General features: G+C 40.0%; 1 protein-coding gene across 2 annotated transcripts in view; it reads left to right on the plus strand.

Moving 5' to 3' along the window:
• Window positions 1-255: 255 nt before the first annotated feature.
• The window catches only part of GFM1 (G elongation factor mitochondrial 1), a 49,722-nt gene continuing 26,907 nt past the window's right edge, over window positions 256-23,070 (plus strand). The window contains exons 1-9 of one of the 2 annotated variants that reach the window (XM_086392098.1): window positions 256-481; window positions 2,807-2,959; window positions 4,424-4,556; window positions 4,991-5,195; window positions 7,204-7,320; window positions 10,067-10,217; window positions 18,390-18,544; window positions 19,099-19,183; window positions 21,764-21,901. In XM_086392098.1, the coding sequence (XP_086248224.1) occupies window positions 374-481; window positions 2,807-2,959; window positions 4,424-4,556; window positions 4,991-5,195; window positions 7,204-7,320; window positions 10,067-10,217; window positions 18,390-18,544; window positions 19,099-19,183; window positions 21,764-21,901 (1,245 nt within the window). In that variant the 5' untranslated portion in view covers window positions 256-373. The remainder of the gene's footprint in view (window positions 482-2,806; window positions 2,960-4,423; window positions 4,557-4,990; window positions 5,196-7,203; window positions 7,321-10,066; window positions 10,218-18,389; window positions 18,545-19,098; window positions 19,184-21,763; window positions 21,902-23,070) is intronic. The other variant, XM_086392105.1, reaches the window with a different exon arrangement.

Raw genomic sequence — 23,070 nt, forward strand, 5'->3', positions numbered from 1 at the left:
ATAAATAACTATTTTTAAATTTTAATTTTAAATACGATTATAAACATATTTCCACTTTGCTGTATAGGCAAAGCAAAATAAAGGCTGCTGCATCTTTCTGGCAGCATGCATAAAAAGCCTGATTAGCTACGCAAAGCGACTGCACTTTCTCTTCCCAGTCGGTAGAGGGCATCCGGGCAGCGGAGGACGCCGCTCTACTGTGAGATCCGGAAGCTTCTCCCTCTCTCTTTTTTTCTCTCCTCCCTCGTATCCTTCGCCCCGGAAGTGCTCTTCGGCACTGATTGCCGGCGTGACTTTGACCGCTTCCAGTAGTAGTGCTGGTTGCTGGACAGAGCCGGAGTCGAGGGACCTTCTCTCCTGTGCTGCGTTCGCCATGAGGTTGCTGGGAGCTACCGCCGCCGCGGCTGTGGGCCGCGGGCCGCTCCCGCGGGTCCCCGCAGCCCTGGGCTGGCAGGGGAAGCAGGTAGTGGAGTCCGACGGGGTGAGACCGCACTACGGTCTGTCCCCGGGACCTTGCGGTGCGTCCGAGGCCAGGGGGGAAGCGACACCCTTCCCTCCCTGGCATCTCCTTACTGACAACTCCGAATGGACCTCAGTGTGAAAAGCCCCTTGGGTATCTGCACAGCTGCTGGTTATTAATGAGCAGCGCCTCTGTGCCCTGGGAGGTTGGGCGGCCTCCGGTTAAGCCTTGTGTTTTTGGTATACCTTAAAGACAAGAGGTAACTGGAGTGAAGATCAAGACAACTGAAAAATTAGTGTGTTCAGGGCTCGAACCCAGGGCTTCTGGCTCATTATCCAGTGCTCTTTTCAGTACAGAGTGTCATTGGGCTGAGTGCTGTCTATTTTAGCTGACCTGGTTTATTTGATTTGTAGCCTTACCTTCCCCGTACCTTTCTTTGGTTCTGTCTGCCTTTTGCGGGACGCGGGGAGAGGTCGCAGAGTGGACTAGCATTCAGTTCAGTCGCTCAGTCGTGTCTGACTCTTCGCGACCCCATGAACTGCGGCACGCCACACCTCCCTGTCCATCACCAACTCTCGGAGCCAGCCAAACTCATGTCCATTGAGTCGGTGATGCTATCCAGCCCTCATCCTCTGTCATCCCCTTCTTCTGCCCTCAATCTTTCCCAGCATCAGAGTCTTTGCAAATGAGTCAGCTCTTCACATCAGGTGGCCAAAGTATTGGAGTTTCAACTTCAGCATCAGTCCTTCCAATGAACACCCAGGACTGATCTCCTTAAGGATAGACTGGTTGGATCTCCTTGCAGTTCAAGGGACTCTCAAGAGTCTTCTCCAACACCACAGTTCAAAAGCATCAATTCTTCGGCGCTCAGCTTTCTTCACAGTCCAACTCTCACATCCATACCTCACTACTGGAAAAACTATAGCCTTGAATTTTGTTGACAAAGTAATGTCTCTGCTTTTTAATATGCTATCTAGGTTGGTCATAACTTTCCTTCTAAGGAGTAAGCGTCTTTTAATTTCATGGCTGCAGTCGCCATCTGCAGTGATTTTGGAGCCCCCCAAAATAAAGTCAGCCACTGTTTCCACTGTTTCCCCATCTATTTGCCATGAATTGATGGGACTGGATGCCATGATCTTAGTTTTCTGAATGTTGAGCTTTAAGCCAACTTTTTCTCTCTCCTCTTTCACTTTCATCAAGAGGCTTTTTAGTTCCTCTTCACTTTCTGCCAAAAGGATGGTGTCATCTGCATATCTGAGGTTATTGATGTTTCTCCTGGCAATCTTGATTCCAGCTTGTACTTCCTCCAGCCCAGCGTTTCTCATGATGTACTCTGCATAGAAGTTAAATAAGCAAGGTGACAATATACAGCCTTGACATACTCCTTTTCCTATTTGGAACCAGTCTGTTGTTCCATGTCCAGTTCTGATTGTTGCTTCCTGACCTGCATTAGGAGTTGATCCTTTCCTGTCATGCAGAACTTTGCTTTGCTTGCTGATATCCCAGGAGTTTAATCAACTAAGTGCTGATCACCCAGATTCCATTTTACATCTTCTACTTCCCCTTATCTAGAAGTGGCTGCAGTGCATTTTGGATGTGCAGTCCTGTAGGGAGAGATTTATATTGTCTTGATTGCATAAAATGCAGAATTCCCCGTCACCACTGGAGTAAAATAAAGTTGTTGTTGCTGTTTAAAAGTTATTGTTTCAGGGTAGAAGGAATTGGCAACCTTTTGTACACTACCTTGAACATATTGGCACCTCCACATACAGCTTAAAAATCCTCAAAAATCCTTGCTAGCTATGAATCTACAGTAAGAAGGAACAGGGGGAAATCAAAGTAAATTTTAGGGTGAAAACTATTTCCTATTAAAGCAGCTGTTGGGAACTGTCTTTCTGATTTTATCAGCCCCAGTGTATGTTTTAAGACCTGTGCCTTTTAGTAAAAATATCTGTCCATTTATATTTAATTAATTTGAATGTATTTTTTCTGAGTTTTGTTTTTTTTTTTTTACGAGTATGCTTTTCCTGTTCTCCCTTGCAATCTCTTCTTTGGTTATAGGAGTTGACAGTTGAGACATTCACTGTTTTGCCCTTTCAGGCTGTCTCCTATGCTATTTTGTGTTCATTGAGATTATAGTATGCTTTTCCTGTTCTCCCTTGCAATCTCTTCTTTGGTTATAGGAGTTGACAGTTGAGACATTCACTGTTTTGCCCTTTCAGGCTATCTCCTATGCTGTTTTGTGTTCATTGAGATTTCTTAGAGGAGAGATGTCCATTCAGCCCTTTCTAATTGTCCACTGTTATCTCATAAAAAGTGCACTGAATTGAGCTTTTATGTTTTCAGGCTAATTGGAAGATCTGCCGATGGTGTTCATCAGGGGTGATTCCTAATGAAAAAATACGAAATATCGGGATCTCAGCTCACATTGATTCTGGGAAAACTACATTAACAGAACGAGTGCTTTACTACACTGGCAGAATCGCAAAAATGCATGAGGTATGGGGTTCATGGTTGACTTCAGATTAGTTTGACCTTGGTTTTGATTGTTTTGTAAGGATTTAATAAACTTCACAATCCTGAAAGATTAAAAGGATCGTAACCCTGGAAATTTAATCAGTCACAAAGCGGATAGCTCAGGTTGGCTTGAAATGTTGTTCTGAGGAGTTTCTCTAGAAACCATCACTCTGGGTATCCTGAGTAGATTGTTTTTTTAAGAATGTTAAGTAAATCTGGGAAAACCATAATTGAAAAAGACACGTGTACCCTAGAGTTCATCACAGTGCTATTTACAACAGCTAGGACTTGGAAACAACCTTGATATGTCCATCAGCAGATGAGGAGAGAGAGAGAGAGAGACACACACACACACACACACACACACGAATATTACCCAGGCATAAAAAAGAATGTTTTAGTGAGATGGAATCTGTTACATAGAGTGAAGTAAGTCAGAAAGAGAAAAGCAAATATTGTATATTAACGTATATATATGGAATCTAGAAAAATGGTTTTGATGAACCTATTTGCAGGGAAGGAATGGAAACGCAGACATAGAGAATGGATTTGTGGACACAGTGGGGGACGAAGAGAATGGGATGAATGGAGAAAGTAGCATAGACGTATATGCCCTGCCAGGTGCAAAATACATAGCTGGTGAAAAGTTACCGTGTAACCAGGGACCCCAGCCTGGTGATCTGTGACTTCAAGGGGTGCAATGAGAAAGGGGAGGAAGGCTTAAGAGGGAGTGGGTGTATGTACAATTATGACTGATTCATGTTGATCTATGACAAACCAGTGCAACATTGTAGAGCAATTTTCCTCCAATTAAAAAAAAAACAGAATGTTAAGTCAATACGATATACCCCTAAGCAGCCGTAAAAATAATGTTTACATATGTTTTGGAGAGATGTTTATAATGTTAAGTGGGGAAAGGGTTTAAACTGATGATGTATTAGCCTACTAGTTAAAAATTACAGTTATCAGGAAAAAATTATTTTAGAAAATCTTGGCACTCTCCTGAAGGCATAACATATCCAGTAACTCAACTTTCCACTTAAAAGTGTTACTTCAGATGAAGACCATCTTGTTAAATCACAGACTTTAGAAGCTGAATCCTTCCCACCCAGCCCTCAAAGTCCACAAGTAGCATAGAAGGGATATACCTGGTCCCTGCACACCTGCTCACAGACTGACACAAGGCAGGTAGAAGAAACGCGGCAGAGGGAGCCAGGGTGGCTTTTGAGACCAGGTGACGCTCAGTGGTAGCAGCTGCTGACAACAGCAGTGAAAAAAAGGGTTACTGTTAATAGAGGCCAAATACTGTAATCAGTTTTCAATTGAAATTTCCTGAGATGTGGTTTGACAGTTAAGTTTCTCTGTGTTCTGGTTCCTTCTGTAAAGATGTCTTCCCTTCTTGGAAGGCAGGGACAGAGAAATCTGAATTGCTTTGCTTGTGTTTAGGTGAAAGGTAAAGATGGAGTTGGTGCTGTCATGGATTCCATGGAACTAGAGAGACAAAGAGGAATCACTATTCAGTCAGCGGCCACATATACCATGTGGAAAGATGTCAATATCAACATCATAGATACTCCTGGTGAGTTGAGTTCTTGAGCCTTTTGGGCAGCAACACAGTTCTTTCCTCTCCTATGACCTAGCTCATTTTTTAATAACAAATAAAACTCCTAAAGTGTGACTGTGAATTCCCTATTAGAGAAATCTGAATGGGACCTAAAATACTTGATCTTTAAGTGGTTTCTTTGAAAACTAGTGCAAATAAATAGTGACTAGCAAGATTCCTCCCTTTTACACGTTGCTGCTGATTCCAGCGGTGCCCGTGCCCTAGTAGCTTTGGAGTTGGATTTTGTTGGGCCCCTGGACCTTGTGGTTGGTGAATGATATTGGTGGTTTAAAGAGTCCACATTCTAATTAGAAGACTTCCATAATGATCAGAGGTAGACTTTTACTTGTGCACGTGGTAAAAATTCAGACTGCTTTTTAAGACCCTCACACACTTGTCTGTCTGCTCAGGGCACGTGGACTTCACCATCGAAGTTGAGAGAGCCCTGAGAGTGCTGGATGGCGCGGTCCTGGTTCTCTGTGCCGTCGGAGGGGTGCAGTGCCAGACCATGACTGTTAACCGCCAGATGAGGCGCTACAATGTTCCGTTTCTCACTTTCATTAACAAACTGGACCGGATGGGCTCCAACCCAGCCAGGGCCCTGCAGCAAATGAGGTACCGCACCTTAGAACAGAGCGGAGTTACGGTCTAGCTACCAGACCTAGCTAGGTGTACATCTAGAAACACCGTTAATTCAGTGTCATTAAGCTTTATCCTGAATTTTTTTTCCTTTTTAAAATTCACGTATGTGAATTACTTATCTTAGTAAATGGAACCCTGATGTCCATAGTTTAGTTTGTGATATGATTTTACCAACTACTTTCTCTGTATAATAGGAGAAATATGACTTAAATTTTTAGAGAAGTTGAAGGTGAATTCAGAACTCATCTGGTAATTTGTAGTGTTATAATTAGAGAAGTTATAATCTAGGATAGGTTGTAAAAGTACTTCATGTTTATTTAAACAAGCATAAAGGATTGCCTTCAGTTTTAACCTTTATTTGAGGAATTTTAATTTAATGCCTTAAATTGTCAATAGTATGCTTATTCGTTTCATCAGTTAATGTATTTGTTAGGATAGCAGCAGTCCTTCCTTTCTAGACATAACCCAGTGGTCTTCACGTGATTTTACATTTTTCACAGTACGATGTACTTCACACAGCCTTTGAGAAGAGTCGATTGCCCTTTTTACCTTTGGTAGATCCGTAGATGGAGCCGTAGAGTTCCTACCCAAGTCTCCCGTGACTGAGCTCTTGGATGTAGGCAGTAAAGTCTGAGTCAGTGGAGAGACTAATGCGTCTCATGACAAGAGATGCGTGTTAGGGGACTTGAAGCGACGGTATTGCTGTGTGCTCTCTGATGGAGATGACATGTTTGAGAATATGCAAGTGAACCTTTTCTTTACTGGGTGTTTGTAATACTTTCTTGGTAAAATGAAATGTTTTCACTTTTTGTTCTAATTATATTTTACTTGTGGTTGGCAGTAAACGGGCTCTTTCCACCAAGTCTTCTGAATTCCAGGCAGATTCTCTTTCAGCATTTATTTGACTATTTTGGTAGTCAAATACTGCTTTGCTCCACTCCCCTTTATCTGTTACCTCATCCTATGATTCCCATTAAATAGCTTTTGAAACTTCTGAATCTGACCTCTCTGTCTTGCTTTTTCTACCATACTTTCTCATACTTTCTGTTTCCTTCTCATTTTTCACTGGGTTATGAGAAAATTTTTGAGGTTAGTCTTCCAATTCACTTCTCTGGTATTCATCTGCTTCCCTTCTGTTATTTAGCCTGTTTTTTGTTCTTTTTAATCCCAGCAATTATGTAGTTCAGTTTCATATTAATAGAGGTGATTACTTCTTGAATCTTTACATTTTATTTTCTCTAGTAACTCTTTCCTTGGAAGTTAGTACTGTTTCTTGAACTCCCATCTCTTTCAAGCTGTTTGTTTCCTTCAAGTATTTGGTAGTTCTTAGTTATCTGGTCAGAGTTACAGACTAAACAGCATATGCCTACTTGAATGTGAATTCCTGCCAATAAGTGTAATTTCCGTTCTGTGGTTGTGCCTGATTGGGTGCACAGGCTGATGATGAGTGTCTAATAACCACCGTATGGATTTTCCCCCTAAGGAACTTCCTTTTCAGATAGCTGTACTTGGCTTCACTTGTATTAGCTGATCCAAGAAGGAGACGTGGACACAATTATCCCACCATCCTTTAATTTCCTGGCCAACCACTCAGTGACCTGTCCTCTCCCTTCTGTGTCTGATTTAGGGTATTCTGGGCCAACCACTCAGTGGCCTGTCCTCTCCCTTCTGTGTCTGATTCAGGGTATTCCGGGCCAACCACTCAGTGACTTGTCTTCTCCCTTCTGTGTCTGATTCAGGGTATTCCGGGGATCTAATGGGAAAAACACTTATCTTACAGTTATCTTTGTTGCCTACATAGGGTTGTGCTTCCTGAGCACAATGAATTTGTCAGTCTGTTCCCAGATGCTTTGTACCTTTGGCTCTGACCTGCTAATCAGTTCCAAAGATCTGCCATTGATTTCTTTTTTTAATTTATTTTGTCAGTTCAAAGAAATTTGATGAAGAGAAAAAGGGGTAAACACGTATTTTTATTTTTCAGGTCTAAACTAAGTCATAATGCAGCATTTGTACAATTGCCCATTGGTTTAGAGAGTGATTTTAAAGGTATTATAGATCTTATTGAGGAACGAGCCATCTATTTTGATGGAGACTTTGGGTAAGTATTAAAAATATACTATTCAAATCTTATATTTTAAAAAAGTATCAAAGAGAAGGATATGGATGAGTGCTTTAAATATAAACTTTTTTGAAATGAGACTGAAAAAATGTCATTTAAGATGATTTTCTTTTAATGCATTTAATTCTGGTTACTTCCCATTTTGCTTAGCATTCAGTCCAAGGGGGAATATGTTGCTCTTTGGATGATATATGTATATCACACTGTGATATACATGGTATGGTGAAAGGCCTTCAGCTTAAACTAATGATGTAATCTCTTTTTCTACTTTTATTCATTGATCTGTTCATTCGTTCTGTAGACTTTGTTGGAACAACTACTGTGTCATGAGTATTGTTATAAAAACTGGGAAGAAAGAAGGGATTATAAATACTTCTCTACTTACTTCATAGGATTACAAAGATAAAAAGATTAATGTGTAAAAGAAGTTACATATTCTTTTATGTAAATAAAAGAATGGGCAATACGAAAAGCAAATTGGTAACTTTTGACATGGTATTTGGTCCATCAACCAAGTTTTGAGAGACCTTTGCATACAAATCCCAGTGGTTATCAAACTGTGGCATTCAGAAAAATCACCTGGAAAAATGCACATATCCGGATCCACTAGCAGGGATTCTAACTCAGTAGCTATAGAGTGGAGCCTGGTATTTGCATTTCTGGAAGGCTCCCAAGTGGTGCTCATGTTTCAGGTCCGAATGCCAGAGTTTGAATGGCACTAAATAGACAGTGTGGGGAGTTGTAAGTGATCCTTTGTTCTGAAGAGTCGCTCCGGAGCCTGGCAGTTTCTCCAAAGGTCCTTTCTAAGGGGTCCCTTCCTCTGTTTTGGAACTGAGATTACTAGTCTGGCAGGTGGATGAAAGCCATTGTGATCAGATAACTATAGAGTTTATCTTTATTGACCATCTTTTACGTAAGGAGAAGATCAAGCCCATTCAGTGGACAAGGCGTTTCTCTCACTTTTTGTTCCACGACTAAGTGATGACAACCGAGTTTACCTCTCACTCCTTAGAATGTAAGGGACAAGAATTTTTATCAGGTTTATTCGCTGCTATGTCCCCAGCCCTAGAACTGTCTGGTACAAAATAGGGACTCAAAAAATATTTTTAAGTAAATGATTACTTCGCTTGCCCAGAATTACCAGTGCACACGTTTCTGTCCTCTAAAGTAGAGGTTTTTAAACTTTGTTGTGCATCAGAACCACAGGTGGAACTTCTTAATGTACCTGCACCTTTTCCCAGCCCTAGACCACTGGGTATGTATATTTTGAAAGGAAGTTTCCCAAATGAAAGACAACCAGGGACCTTGCCAGGAAGGAAGAAATTAGATTCTGAAGGCTGTGAAGAGCCATTCTTTAGGATAATAAGAATTATTTTCTGACTGTTTGTGATTTGCTTCTCCCTTCCCCACCCCCTTGTTTTTTTCAGGAGTTTTTTTCTGAAAAGCTTGTTAATTGCTTGACATTAGACTCCATTTTTAAAGAACTACTTTTAAAGTGTTCAGACTGACGTTTGTACCGAGGACGTCCATTTCTCCATTGTGTGTATTTATTTGTGACTTTTAGCTATCTGGCCCCTGGAGGAATGGAGAATGGAGGTCAAGTTTGAAGAGTCTGTCATAATTAGTAAACTTTTTTTTTTAACTACAAAATGGAGTATTCTGTATTAAAAAAGAATTGTGTAATTGGATTTGTTATTAATGACCCAGATGAGTCAAATCTCTATCTTGCTTGTCAAAGACTGTGATATTCTGATTAATCTAATAGAATTTTCCAGTACAGTTGACCCTCGAATGGTGTAGAGATGAGAGGTGTCGATCCCTCATCCAGTCAAAAGTTCGAGTATAACTGTTGACTCCCCGCAAAACTTACCTACTAGTAACCTACTGTTGACTGGACACTATCAAAAATGAAAAGATAACTTGAAAAGAAATTCATATTTATTTACAGGTATAACAGTTCATGCATTGATAAGAAAGAAGCAGCAATGTATTGCTTTATGGTAGCCTAGTATAATTGGTGTAAAGTAGTAGCCTAGTCTAGTCATTACAAAATTGTTTATGGCATATGATATTATAATCATATTCCTAATACAGTATTGGAAATATTGTGACTTAAAAAAATTACCTGTGATGGTATGCAGTTTCTCTAATTCTGTGAGAGGCATACTGTATGGATGTAATTCTTTGAAAGCAAAGTTTTAAAACAGTAATTAAACTAATACATTTTTAATTTCATATTAAATATCACTTATTCCTACATAATGATACACTTCAGTACAAGTCTTGCAGACAATGTAATACACGTATTTTTGCATGTTTATTGAAAACATCTTTGTATAAGTGGACCTGCACAGTTCAAACTTGTTTTGTTCATGGGTCAGCTGTACTCATGGGCTTTGGAGTCAGTTTGGCTTTGAATTGTGTGTGGCTCATACATTTACTGGTAGTAGAACCTTGAGCAATTTGCTTTGCCTGTTTTAAATATTTTGTCCACTATTCCGTCTGAATTTTACAGATACATATTTTTCTTATTTTGTGATTTTAATGCAAAAATATCAGAGCTCTTATCTCAAAAAACATTTTGGCCATTAGTTTATCTTTTTCATTGATAACTTATATGTTTAATTGAATATTCTTTTTTCAAATTAATTTTTATTGGAGTAAAGTTAATTACAACTTAATTGAATATTCTTAAAGTACCAAAATAAAACATTTCTTCTCTTAGTCAGATTGTTCGATACGGGGAAATTCCAGCAGAATTCAGGGCGGCGGCAGCAGACCACCGGCAGGAGCTGATTGAATGTGTTGCTAATTCAGATGAGCAACTTGGAGAGATGTTTCTGGAAGAAAAAACTCCCTCAATCTCAGATTTAAAGGCAGGTGCTCTCAAAATACATCTTATATGAACAAGAAAAAGAGGGTTTTTGGGGGGTTTTGTTTTTGTTTTTTTGTAGGGAAGGGACATGATGCTTTTATGTAGGGGTTTTATTAATGAAATCCGAGCAAAGTTGTTTAACATAATTGGTTCCTTCAAAAAAAGTGTGACATGGCATATTACTCTTTTTTTAAGTAGTGAATTATATAAAATGGGAAAGGAATCAGTTTGTTCTAAGACAAAAGATACTTAAACAGCGAACCTCTTGAACCTATCTGTATCAAAGAGAAAAAAAAGATAACTATAAATGTACGCTGTTGACTATTTGGAAGGCCATAGATTCCTTTACTTAATTGTTCGACTCTTTAAAATGAACTGATCACCTGCCTAAGACTGGTATTCAGTTTTTAAATAGACAGTTCTCCACTGTTGTTGCTCGGTCGCCCAGTCTTGTTGCAAAGTTGCGAAGTCCGACTCTTTGCAACCCCATGGACTGCAGCACACCAGGCCTCCCTGTCCCTCACCATCTCCCAGAGTTTGCCCAAGTTCATGTTCAGTGCATCGGTGATGCCATCCGGCCATCTCATCCTCTGACGCCCTCTTCTCCTGCCTCAGTCTTTCCCTGCATCAGGGACTTTTCCAATGAGCTGTCTGTTTGCATCAGGTGACCAAAATACTTTAGCTTCAGCTTCAGCATCAGTCGTTCCAGTGAATTTTCAGGGTTGATCTCCCTTAACATTGACTGGTGTGATCTGCTTGCTGTCCAGAGGACTTTCACTAGTCTTCTCCAGCCCCACAGTTCGAAGGCATCAATTTTTTGGCATTCTGTGCTCTTTACCATTCAGCTCTCAGAACCACTGGGAAGACCATAGACTTAACTATACGGACCTTTGTCGGCAGAGTAACGTCTGCTTTCAACACACTGTCTAGGTTTGTCATCGATTTCCTGCCAAGAAGCAATTGTCCTATGATTTCATGGCTGCAGTCACTGTGTGCGGCGATTTTGGAGCCCAAGAAGAGGAAAACTGTCACTACTTCCACCTTTCCCCTTCTATTTGCCATGCAGTATGGGGCCAGATGCCATTATCTTAGTTTTTTTTTTTTTTTAGTCTTAAGCCGGCTCTTTCAGTGTCCTCCTTCACCCTCATCAAGAGGCTCTTTAGTTCTTCGCTTTCTGCCATTGGAGTGGTATCATCCCCATATTTGATGTTGTTGATGTTCCTCCCACCTATCTTGATTCCGGCTTGTAACTCATCCAGCCCAGCATTTCTCATGATGTGCTCAGCGTGTTGATTAAACAAACAGGGTGACAGCCCTGTCGTACTCCTTTCTCCATCTTGAACCAATCAGTTGTTCCATACAGGGTTCTAACTGTTGCTTCTTGACCCACCTACAGGTTTCTCAGGAGACAGGTAAGATGGTCTGGTATTCCCATCACTCTTAAGAGATTTCCACAGTTTGTCATGATCCACACAGTCAAAGGTTTTAACGTAGTCGATGAAACAGAGATAGATGTTTTTCTGAAACTCCCTTGCTTTCTCTATAATCTGGGGAATGTTGGCAATTTGATCTCTAGTTCCTCTTCCTTTTCTAAACCCAGCTTGGACATCAGGAAGTTCTTCGTTCACATAATGCTGAAGCCTGGCATGCAAGATTTTAAGCATGACTTTACTAGCATGGGAGATGAGTGCAATTGTCTAATGGTTAGCACATTCTTTGATACTACCCTTCTTGGGAATTGGGATGAGGATTTTCCAGTCCTGTGGCTACTACTGGATCTTCCAGATTGGCTGTCATAAAAACCTTGACGGTGTCATCCTTTAGGGATTTGAATAGTTCTGCTGGAGTTTCATCGCATTCACTAGCTTTATTAACAGCAGGGCTTAAGGCCCACTTGATTCGCACTCCAGAACGTCTGGTTCTGGGTGACTAACCACACCATTGTAATAATCTGGTCATTAAGATCTTCTTTTTATAGTTCTTCTGTGTATTCTTTTCAGCTCTCCTTGATCTTCAGCATCTACTAGGTCTCTACCTTTTATCCTTTATTGTGCCCATCTTTGGGCGGAATGCTCCCTTGATGTTTCCAGTTTTTCTGAAGAGATCTCTAGCCTTCCCCATTTGTTGTTTCTTCTATTATTAAGCATGGTTCATTGAAGAAGGCCTTTTTGCCTCTTCTAGCTCCTTTTTGGAGCTCTGCGTTTGACTGGGTGTACCTTTCCCTCATTCCCTTGCTTGTCACTTCTCACCTGTTCTCCCACTATTTATAAGGCCTCCTCAGACAACCACTTTGCCTTCTGCTTTTCTTTTGCTTTGGGATGATCTTGTTTGCCACTTCCTGTGCAGTAGGGACCTCTGTCAGTGGTTCTTTAGGCATGCTGTTAATTAGATCTAGTTGCTTGAACCTGTTTGTTACCTCTACTGTGAATTCATACAGTATTTGATTTAAGTCATACCTGGCTGGCCTGTTGTTTTTCCTGGTTTTCTTTAGTTTACGCCTGAATTTTGCTATGAGACACTGATGATCTGAGCCACAGTTAGCTCCACGTCTTGTTTTTGCTGACTGTATACAGCTTCTTCATCTTCAGTTATAAAGAATATAATCAGTTTGATTTCAGTATTGACTAATTTGGTGATGTCCATGTGTAAAGTCATCTCTTGTGTTGTTGAAAAAGGGTATTTGCTATGACTAGTGCATTCTCCTGGCAGAATTCAGTTAACCTTTGCCCTGCTTCATTTTGTTCTCCAAGGCCAAATTTGCCTGTTACTCCAGGTATATTTTGATTTCCTGCTTTTGCATTCCAATCCCCGATGGTGACTAGAACATCTGTTTTAGGTGTTAGTTCTAGAAGGTCTTCTAGGTCTTTGAAGAATTGATCAGCTTCAGCTTCTTCTGCATTGGTAGTAGGGGCATAGACTTTGATTACTGTGATGTTGAACGGCTTGCCTTGGAAACGAATTGAGATAATTCTGTCTTTTTGGGGGCTGTAGCCAAGTACTGTATTTCTACTCTTTGGTTGATTATGAAGACTACTCCGCTTCTTCTATGGGATTCTTGCCCACAGTAGTAGATATAATGGTCATCTGAATTAAATTCTCCCATTCCTGTCCATTTTAGTTCGCTGATTCCTAAGATGTCATTGTTTATTCACCATCTTCTGCTTGACCATGTCCAATTTTCCTTGATTCATGGATTCGTGGAATTCCAATTCCTTGATTCGTGGAATAGGAACATTCCACGTTCCTATGCAATACTGTTCTTTGCAGCATGGGATTTTACTTTCATCACCAGACACATCCACAACTGAGTGTCATTTTTGCTTTGGCCCAGCCGCTTCATTCATTCTGAGGCTATCGGTAATTCTCCTCCACTCTCCCCAGCAGTGTCTTGGACACCTTCAGGCCTGGGGGACTCGTCTTTGGTGTCATATCTTTTTGGCCTTTTATACAGTTGATGAGATTCTCACAGCAAGTGTCCTGGGCGGTTTCCCATTCCCTTCTCCAGTGGATCACGTTTTGTCAGAACTCTCTGCTATGACCCATCCATCTTGGGTGGCCCTGCACGGCGTGGCTCATAGCTTCATTGAGTTATTCAAGCCCCTTCACCACCAAGGTAGTGAGCCATGAAGGGGATACTTAAACAGCCAACCTCTTGGACATATCCTTATTAAAAAGAAAGAAGATAAACTAGAAATGTACACTGCTGACTATTTGGAAGGCCATATAGATTTCTTTACTTGATTGTTCAGCTCTTTAAAATGAAGAGAAATCACCTGCTTAAGACTGGTATTCAGTTTTTAAACAGACAGTTCTCCATAACAGAGAACAAATGGCTCAATAAGATGCTCAACATCACTAGTCATTAGGGAAGCAAATCAAAACCACAGTGAGATACCACTTTATTCATTAGGATGACTGTTACTTAAAAAGCAAAGTAACAAGTGTTGGTGAGGATTTAGAGAAATTGAAATCCTTGTGCATCGCTGGTGGGAATGTAAAATGATGCTTCTTCTGTGGAAAACAGTAGTGATTTCTCAAAAAAAAATTAAACCCAGAACTACCACGTTGTTTCATTCAGTTGCTAAGTTGTGTCCAATTCTTTGCAATCCCATGGACTGCAGCACGCCAGGCTCCTGTGTCCTCCACTGTATCCCAGAGTTTGCTCAGATTCATATCCAAGAACTACCATACGGTCCAGCAATTCCATTTCTATATATGCAAGAGAATTGAAAGCAAGGATCAGATATTTGCACACCAATGTTGACAGCAGCATGATTCACAGTAGCTCAGAGTTGGAAACAACTCAGTGCCAATCAGTGAATGAAGGACAAATAACATTGGCGTGTTCATACAATGGGGTATTACTCAGCTTTAAAAAGGAACCAGATTCTAATACATGCTACAGTATGGGTGAGTCTTAAGGATATCACGTTAAGTGGAATAAGCCGGACATAAAAGGACAAGTATTGTATGACTACACTTCTGTGGGATAGCCGGAACAGTCAAGTTTCTAGTAGGACAGTGGTTACCAGGGGCTGGGGGAGGGGAGAATGGGAAGTTTAATGGATCCAGAGTTTCAGTTTGAGGTGATAAAAAGTTTTGGAGACAGATAGTGGTGACAGCAATGTGAATGTACTTAATGCTGCTGAACTGTACACTTAATGGTTAAAACAGTCAATTTTGTGATGTTTACATTATCATAATAAAAAAAGACTGACACTTATTTTGCCAAACCACTTCATGCACTTAGCGGAGATCAGGTAAATAAACATTGTGTGTAATAAGTGCACTCAGGGAGTTTATAGATCAGGTGCACAAGGAAAGAACCCTATTGAAACTGAGATGCTTACTAACATATCTCAGCTTGAGTTCTGTACCATTCACAAAGGCCTTATCACCTCAGCTCTCTAATGACTAAAGAACTCCTTATAGGAAAGTATAGGTCTGGGCCTTAAATAAAGTTGAGCAGTGTATCCTAAGAACCACCAAAGAGAGGTCTTGATCTATTAAAAGGAATGTGTCAGGAGTCCCCAAGACCACTCCAGATTCTGTGATTCACTGGGAGTCAGGATTCAGCACGCAGTCACACTCATGGCTCTGGTGCATTACAGTGAGAGAGTACAGAGCGGAATCAGCAAAGGGAAAAGGCGTGTGAGGTAACGTCCAGAAGAAACCAGGTGTAAGCTTCCAGGCACTCTCAAGTGGAGTCTTGCTGTGCATGCCTGTGTCCTTGAGCAGCAAGTCGTGACTGTACCTGTGAAATGTCTACCAGAGAAGGTCATTAGAGACTCAGTGCTGGTTTCACTGGAGGCTGGTCACATAAGGCTTCCCTGGTAGGTTAGATGGTAAAGAATTAAACTGCAATGCAGGAGAGCTGGGATCAATCCCTGGGTTGGGAAGATCCCCCTGGAGAAGGGAATGGCTACCCACTCCAGTATTTTTGTATGGAGAATTCCATGGACAGAGGAGCCTGGCCAGCTATGATCCATGGGGTCAGAGTTAGGCATGACTGAGCGACACACTCACATAGACACACCCTGCCTAGCACATACCAATTTCCAGACTTCCAGAAGGAAAGCAGGTATTTAGCATACATCCCATTGTTTTTGCAGCAGTATAGGCACAGTGAGCCAGTCTTCCCAGCTGCTGGGAATCCCCTGACACCCAGATTCCCAGACGCCAGCCAGGGGCCAGCCTCGCAGGGGGCTTTCAGCGAGAGCGCTTTCAGTCCTGTTGTTCCCGCTTTCTTCCAGGCTGCAGTGTACTTTAGCTTCTGTGTTGTCGTTGGATGTATCAGGCACAGTGGGAAGGCAGCAGTTTCCAAGTGTGAATGTGATTCTTACAAAAGTAAGGGAAATTTGGGGTAAGAACATAGCTTTTGTTAGGCTGGTATAGGTTTAGCTTTAATTTCTCCTTTTTTCTATTCATCAACCACACTCATGTGTTTCTCTATTCAGTGGAAGTAAAGAAGGTGTGGTAAGATTCATTCATTCTTACTTTTGTATATAAGGGAGGGTTGGAATGTCAAAAATGTGACTTTGTGGCCTAAGGTAGCCTCAGTGGTTAGTGACCAAGCCATTTCTGGTCCTAGAAAAAGCAAGTTTTTAAGAGAGTTTCTTTTTTCTTTTTTTTTAATGCTATTTTCCCAAATCTTCCCACCCTCTCCCTCTCCCACAGAGTCCATAAGACTGATCTATACATCGGTGTCTCTTTTGCTGTCTCGTACACAGGGATATTGTTTCCATCTTTCTAAATTCCATATATATGCATTAGTATACTGTATTGGTGTTTTTCTTTCTGGCTTACTTCACTCTGTATAATAGATTCCAGTTTCATCCATCTCATTAGAACCGATCCAAATGTATTCTTTTTAATGGCTGAGTAATACTCCATTGTGTATATGTACCACAGCTTTCTTATCCATTCATCTGCTGATGGACATCTAGGTTGCTTCCATGTCCTGGCTATTATAAACAGTGCTGCGATGAACATTGGGGTACACGTGTCTCTTTCCCTTCTGGTTTCCTCAGTGTGTATGCCCAGCAGTGGGATTGCTGGATCATAAGGCAGTTCTATTTCCAGTTTTTTAAGGAATCTCCACACTGTTCTCCATAGTGGCTGTACTAGTTTGCATTCCTACCAACAGTGTAAGAGGGTTCCCTTTTCTCCACACCCTCTCCAGCATTTATTACTTGTAGACTTATGGATTGCAGCCATTCTGACTGGCGTGAAATGGTACCTCATAGTGGTTTTGATTTGCATTTCTCTGATAATGAGTGATGTTGAGCATCTTTTCATGTGTTTGTTAGCCATCTGTATGTCTTCTTTGGAGAAATGTCTATTTAGTTCTTTGGCCCATTTTTTGATTCGGTCATTTATTTTTCTGGAGTTGAGCTGTAGGAGTTGCTTGTATATTTTTGAGATTAGTTGTTTGTCAGTTGCTTCATTTGCTATTATTTTCTCCCATTCTGAAGGCTAATTGCTTTCATAACATGCTTATTTTTTTCTTTTTATACTCCTTTTATTGTGCTCAGTTGTTATCCTAGTTTTCATTGTGATGTTTAGAAATTGTGGTTATAAATGTGTTGCTTTAAGCTTTGTGGAATATCTAGGCTTCTATTTTTCCTGAGGACTGAGAAATAACTATTCTGCTCCGTATTTCTGCTGCACCAACAACTGTGGTGGGTTGTGGCCATAGCACAGACTGCTGTTGGCCTCTTCCAGCCGCCAGAGCTAAAGCTCTACTGCCCACTCTGAGGCCTGTAGCCAGTAGCCCCTGAGGAGCAAGGCTGGGGCACATGGATGGTGCTTGCACAAGAGGTTGGTACAAGATCAGGAGGTCGTTATTTACAGCCTGCTACTATCAGGACCCTTAATTTATGAGCAACTTGTACCTGTTTGGCTTCCCGTATGTATATCCTTTAAAAAAAGAAAATAAATTGGTTAATTGTTTTTTTAATAGATACTTTCATATGGTTTAAACATTTAAAAACTATATGAAGTTATGCAGTAAGAAGTCTCTTACCTGGCTCTCATCTGCCCGGCACTCTGTGCTGTGCTTAGCTGCACAGTCATGTCCAACTCTTTATGACCCCATGGACCCTGCCAGGCTCCTCTGTCCATGGGGATTCTCCAGGCAAGAATACTGGAGTGGATTGCCATGCCCTCCTGCAGGGAATCTTCCCAACCCAGGGATCAAACCCAGGTCTCCCATATTGCAGGCAGATTCTTTTATGTCTGAGCCACTCTGGGCCCCATTCCTAAACTGGGTTGCCAGTTAATAGTTTCTGGTGTTTCTTTCCATAGATTTTTGTTTTGTTTTGTTTGCATATATGTTGCTTTTTCCTCTATTTTACACAATTGTTAACATACCATTTACACTGTCCTGTGTGTATGTATATAGTTTTTTCTCCAAATTGAAAGTTAGTGACATTCTAAGGGTTGAAAGCAGTTACAGTGTTGAAAGTTAAATAGCCTTTTTCTTTCTATTTTTGGTGGGAGGGGGAGGGTATTTTGACCTTAAGTTGTAGAGAACCCTATTCCAGTCTCCACTAAAGCCAGTACTCCAAAGAGTATCAATTTATTTCATTCATTTGTTGCTTTGTAATTGATCTGAAACACAAAATGTAACTTTAAGATGAACTAATCATTATTATTTTTTTTTCTTTTGTAGCTTGCCATTCGAAGAGCTACTCTAAACAGGTCATTTACTCCTGTCTTTTTGGGAAGTGCCTTGAAAAACAAAGGAGTTCAGCCTCTTTTAGATGCTGTTTTAGAATACCTCCCGAATCCATCTGAAGTCCAGAATTATGCTATTCTCAATCAGGAGTAAGTCTTGGAAATTGATTCTTAGTCTATGCACAGAGAATTTAACATCTGTGCACTGGAAAAGAATTTAAGAATGGTTTTTGAAATTATGTTGCATTTGTGGGTTTTTTCCAATAATTTATAAAAACCAATCTTTATTTGTGTTTGGGTAACAATTTTGGCATAAAGAAAAATATTATACCTTCCCATATCATATTCTATTTGTAAGTTAGAATATGGTTTGTTTCATTATCAAGATTTACATCATTAGAAGATTTTCTCATTTGGAACCAATTTTTTTTAATGTTATTTAAGAAACAAAAATTTTTTAAGCTTTCATTATTTTTTTCTGAGATGCATTTTGTGTTTATTATTCTACTCTGGTCCTGTCGCAGTGCAGTATTGGCCAGAAGTTATTCTTGTTGATCCCATTCAGTGAAATTTCACTTAAGAATAAGCTCAGAAATGTTGAGTGCATGTGTGCTTTTCCTCAGGTAATATTCTGATGAAGCCAATAGTTATAAAAGAAATATCAAATGTTGCATCTCACAAATGTGTATGTCTTTTATTTTAAGTGACTCCCAAGAGAAAACAAAAATCTTAATGAACCCCAAAAGAGACAGTTCCCATCCATTTGTTGGCCTGGCTTTTAAACTGGAGGTAAGTTGCTTTCTAATGTATTTAACTGATGTATATAGAATTTTTCTTTTCTTTTAGGCTTTTATTCCTATTACAAAGTGACTCTTAGGAAAGATTTAGTTACAGATTTCTCCACTGTAAACTTACTTTGTCCCCTACCCTGTTCCATACTGACTCTAGAAGAAGGTTTCTATGCACAGCCCGCACTTAAGGGGTGGGGAATTACGTTCTTCCTCCATGAGGGGGCAGTGTCTCTGAGTTACGTGGGATTCTTCTGTAAGGACGAGTTGTCCTTTCTCTCCCATATTTATTTATGCAGTCATTTGTTTTTATCAGTCTGGACTTACATATATTTGTCTCATACTTTGAGTTAAAACCCAGTACTATGTTATTTATTTTACTGCCAGACTGACCAGTTTTCGCGGTTGGTGCTCTTTCAGGTGGCTTTTGTGTCCCTCAGACGTTCCCCAGTATTTTGCTTCTGTGAGCACTTCCTTACCTTCCAGGCTTACGTTGTACATTTCCTGCCGCAGCTCGAGAATCAGCCGTTTGTCTAAGAGTCCTGGTTCCTTTTAATCGTGAATGGTATTAGGAACCAAGATTTGGGGACTGGGTATGCTTTTTGCTGTGGTGGTGTTGCTTCTGTGTATAATATTTTAAGGAGGAAAAGGGTAGATAAGTCGAAAGTGTTCAAGTGTGGTTATTTCTGGGATGGAATTATACTGGCGGGGGGCGGGGGGGTGCTTTTTCCTAGTTTTTATTTTTAAATTTTTACAGTACGATTTTTATTCTAAATCCAGAAAAAGTAATTTTAAGTTAAAAAGTAGAAATAACATTGCAGTGACAGTGTTTGTTTATTAGTAGTTTTGGCTGCACTGGGACTTTGTTGGCTGTGTGCGAGCTTTCTCTAGTTACGGTGAGCAGGGCTACTCTGTCGCAGTACCTGGGCTCCTCATCGCCGTGGCTTCTCTTGTTGCAGAGCCCGGGCTCTAGGCACACCGTCAGTAGGTGCAGCGCACGGGCTTAGTTGCTCCACGGCGTGTGGAATCTTCCTGGACTAGGGATGAATCCCATGACCCCTGCATTGGCAGGCCAGTTCCCATCCGCTGTGCCACCAGGGAAGTCCTAGGAATATTTTTCTTAGGATACCCAGAATGTGTTTCTTGAGTAAAAGATACAAGATATTTTAAATGTTTAATGGTATATATTGCCAGATTGCTTTCATATTTTTAGTTTCAGGTGAACAGGGAAGAGACTCAGCCATACATATTCATGTATCCATTCTTCCCCAAACTCCCCTCGCATACAGGCTGCCACATAACATAGAGCAGAGTTCCCTGTGCTAAACAGTAGGTCTTTATTGGTTATCCGTTTTAAATGTAGCAGTGTGTATATATCCATCCCAAACTCCTTAACCATCCCTCGCCCCAATCTTTTTCCCCATATCTTGCCTTAATTCTTAATAATAGAAAACATTTTTCCATAGAATCATTATGCAATTCTGTGTCCTCTTTTGTAATTCCCTCTTTATTTTTTTGTCCTTCCCTTTTTAAAATTAGAGTCAAAGTGTTTTACTTACTTGTATGAACCTTTCTCTAATAAAATAAAATAAAAAAAACAGTTTAAAATTTACATAGTCAAATATAGCAATCTTTGTCTTTTGTCATTTTTTCAATCTTCCTCTTTGATTATATTCTATAAATACTTACTTTTGTCTCTTCTGCTTTCTTGTGGGTTTTTTTTGTTTTTTTCATTGTTAATCCTATTGGATTTTGTTTTGCTGAATGTGGTGTTCAGATCTAAGTGAATTTCCTCTGCCTCCAAATAAAAGACCAATTGTACAGTTACCAGTTTTTGAACAGTGTTAAATTTTTTCATTGATTGTCATGTCTGCTTTTTTATCTATTGACTAATGAATTAAACATTTTAGATATTTATTCTATAAGGGCTATTACTTTTAATATTTTGAAGTATTTAACGTGTTCTTATATCAGAGTTATTTTCTTTTTTTAGCTTTTCTTCTAAATATTAAAAATCACTAATAATATATTTAAAAAGTCCTCTTTGGAATTTTATTGCTATTGTGTTAAACCTAAATATTAATATGGGAAGAACTGGCAACTTTTAAATATTCAGGAGGAAATAATCCTGATTATTCATTTTATATTCAGTTACTTTACAGAATTCATATTTGTATAGCTTTCCAGGTGATTATCAGTTTTTATAACATGTATAGTCTTTCCTTTCTAATATTTTTGTTGTCTTTCTAATATAATTTTACCTTATTTTTATATCTTACTGTATTAAACTGAACTTATGAAATAACTGGCTTATTATATAATTTTAAAACTTTTTCTAATAACTTTTTTCAGAGCAAACAAGTAGTGTCTTGGATTTTGATATCAGAAAGAACAAGAACCATTTAACTTTATTCAAAACTAGCATCAAAGTAGTTTATGACAATAAGCTGAAACATATATATATAAGTTGTACTATTAAAACTGAGAGCAAGTATTTGAAGGTGATTGTGAAATTTTCCTCTTATTTTTGATTCCTGTCTCTTTTTTACTCTTTCTGTCCTTACCTAATGTTGACTTCTAGGCAGGTCGATTTGGCCAGTTAACGTACGTTCGCAATTATCAAGGAGAGTTGAAGAAAGGTGATAACATCTATAATACGAGGACGAGAAAGAAAGTGCGGGTGCAGCGACTGGTTCGCATGCATGCCGACATGATGGAGGTGAGTACCCGCGCTTCACTCTACAATCAGAAGTCTGTCTCATGCAGTTGAAATGGGTCTACTTTTTTGGTATCCTGAGCTCCACAAGAAAATCACTTTTAGTTGAATGTGTTTTCCTAGCTTCTTCCTTTTTAGTTAGGTGGGCTACATGTCTCATGTAGCACTTTGGTGTAGGCTAAATTAGCACATATTAAGAACACTTAATCTGTTCTAATAATGGTGGTATAAAACTACCACCATTTGTGACTTGGCTGTCTTTCCTCAGTGGCCAGGGTTAGGGAGAAGGGACAGCACTTTCCTCAAGAGCTAGCCTTGGAAAGAGTATAATAGGTTTTTAGTTTAGTAGAACTGCGGTTCTCAAAAGTAAATGAGAATAATAAATTTACACGTAACTTCCCATATTGCTCAGTGGATTTACTTCCTGAAATATGGAAATAGAATCAACCCCTAGAAGGGCTTTATTGGTGCTAGAACTCATCTAAAGATTTAAAACCTCTGAAGGCCTAGTCTGGGAGATAAACTTTGGCTTATGATCTGACTTCTTGAATTGGCTCTGAACCTGCCCTATCTTCTGTGGTCCACAGGGTTAAGCGTTGGCAGGAATACCAAGTACAGGAGATTGTCCTCTCCTTGCACCCTTTCCCAGTTTAGCTCTGTTATTCCTAGAGAAATTTATTAGTCTAAGCAAAATCTTATGGTGGACATTTTTGGCGTCCATAACTGTTGTATCTCCTGGAAAATGAATAGACAGTCTTTCAAAATTAGACATCGTTGTTTTTTGAAATAGGCAGCAGGGGGCAGGCTAGAGGGATTAGTGATTGTCACAGCTGTTTCATGGGCCAGAAGGCTCCCTATAGCTGTGTAACCATTAAAGCAAGACACGCGCACTTGCTCATTCACAGCCACAGCTGTTATGAATGAACTGTTACAGGACAAAGACTAGGAAGTTTAGAGGCCCCAGTGCTTTATTCTTAGATTTCCTGTGTTTTCTTAACTGCTTACATCTCCTGCCTTTGTTTTCAAAACTTCCTTTGCAAGTTTTCCGTGTATGCCTTTGTCATACACATTTGCTTGTTAGACAATGGCAGCACATACAGTACTACATACTTTTTAATTCTATAGGAATAACTTTAGAACCATGAGGCTCTGTGTTCTGTAGGTACTGCAGA

Source organism: Bos grunniens, chromosome 1 (genome assembly GCF_055505025.1).
Source record: "Bos grunniens cultivar Pamir isolate PY7600 chromosome 1, Bosgru_T2T1.0, whole genome shotgun sequence".
NCBI classification, from domain to species: domain Eukaryota; kingdom Metazoa; phylum Chordata; class Mammalia; order Artiodactyla; family Bovidae; genus Bos; species Bos grunniens.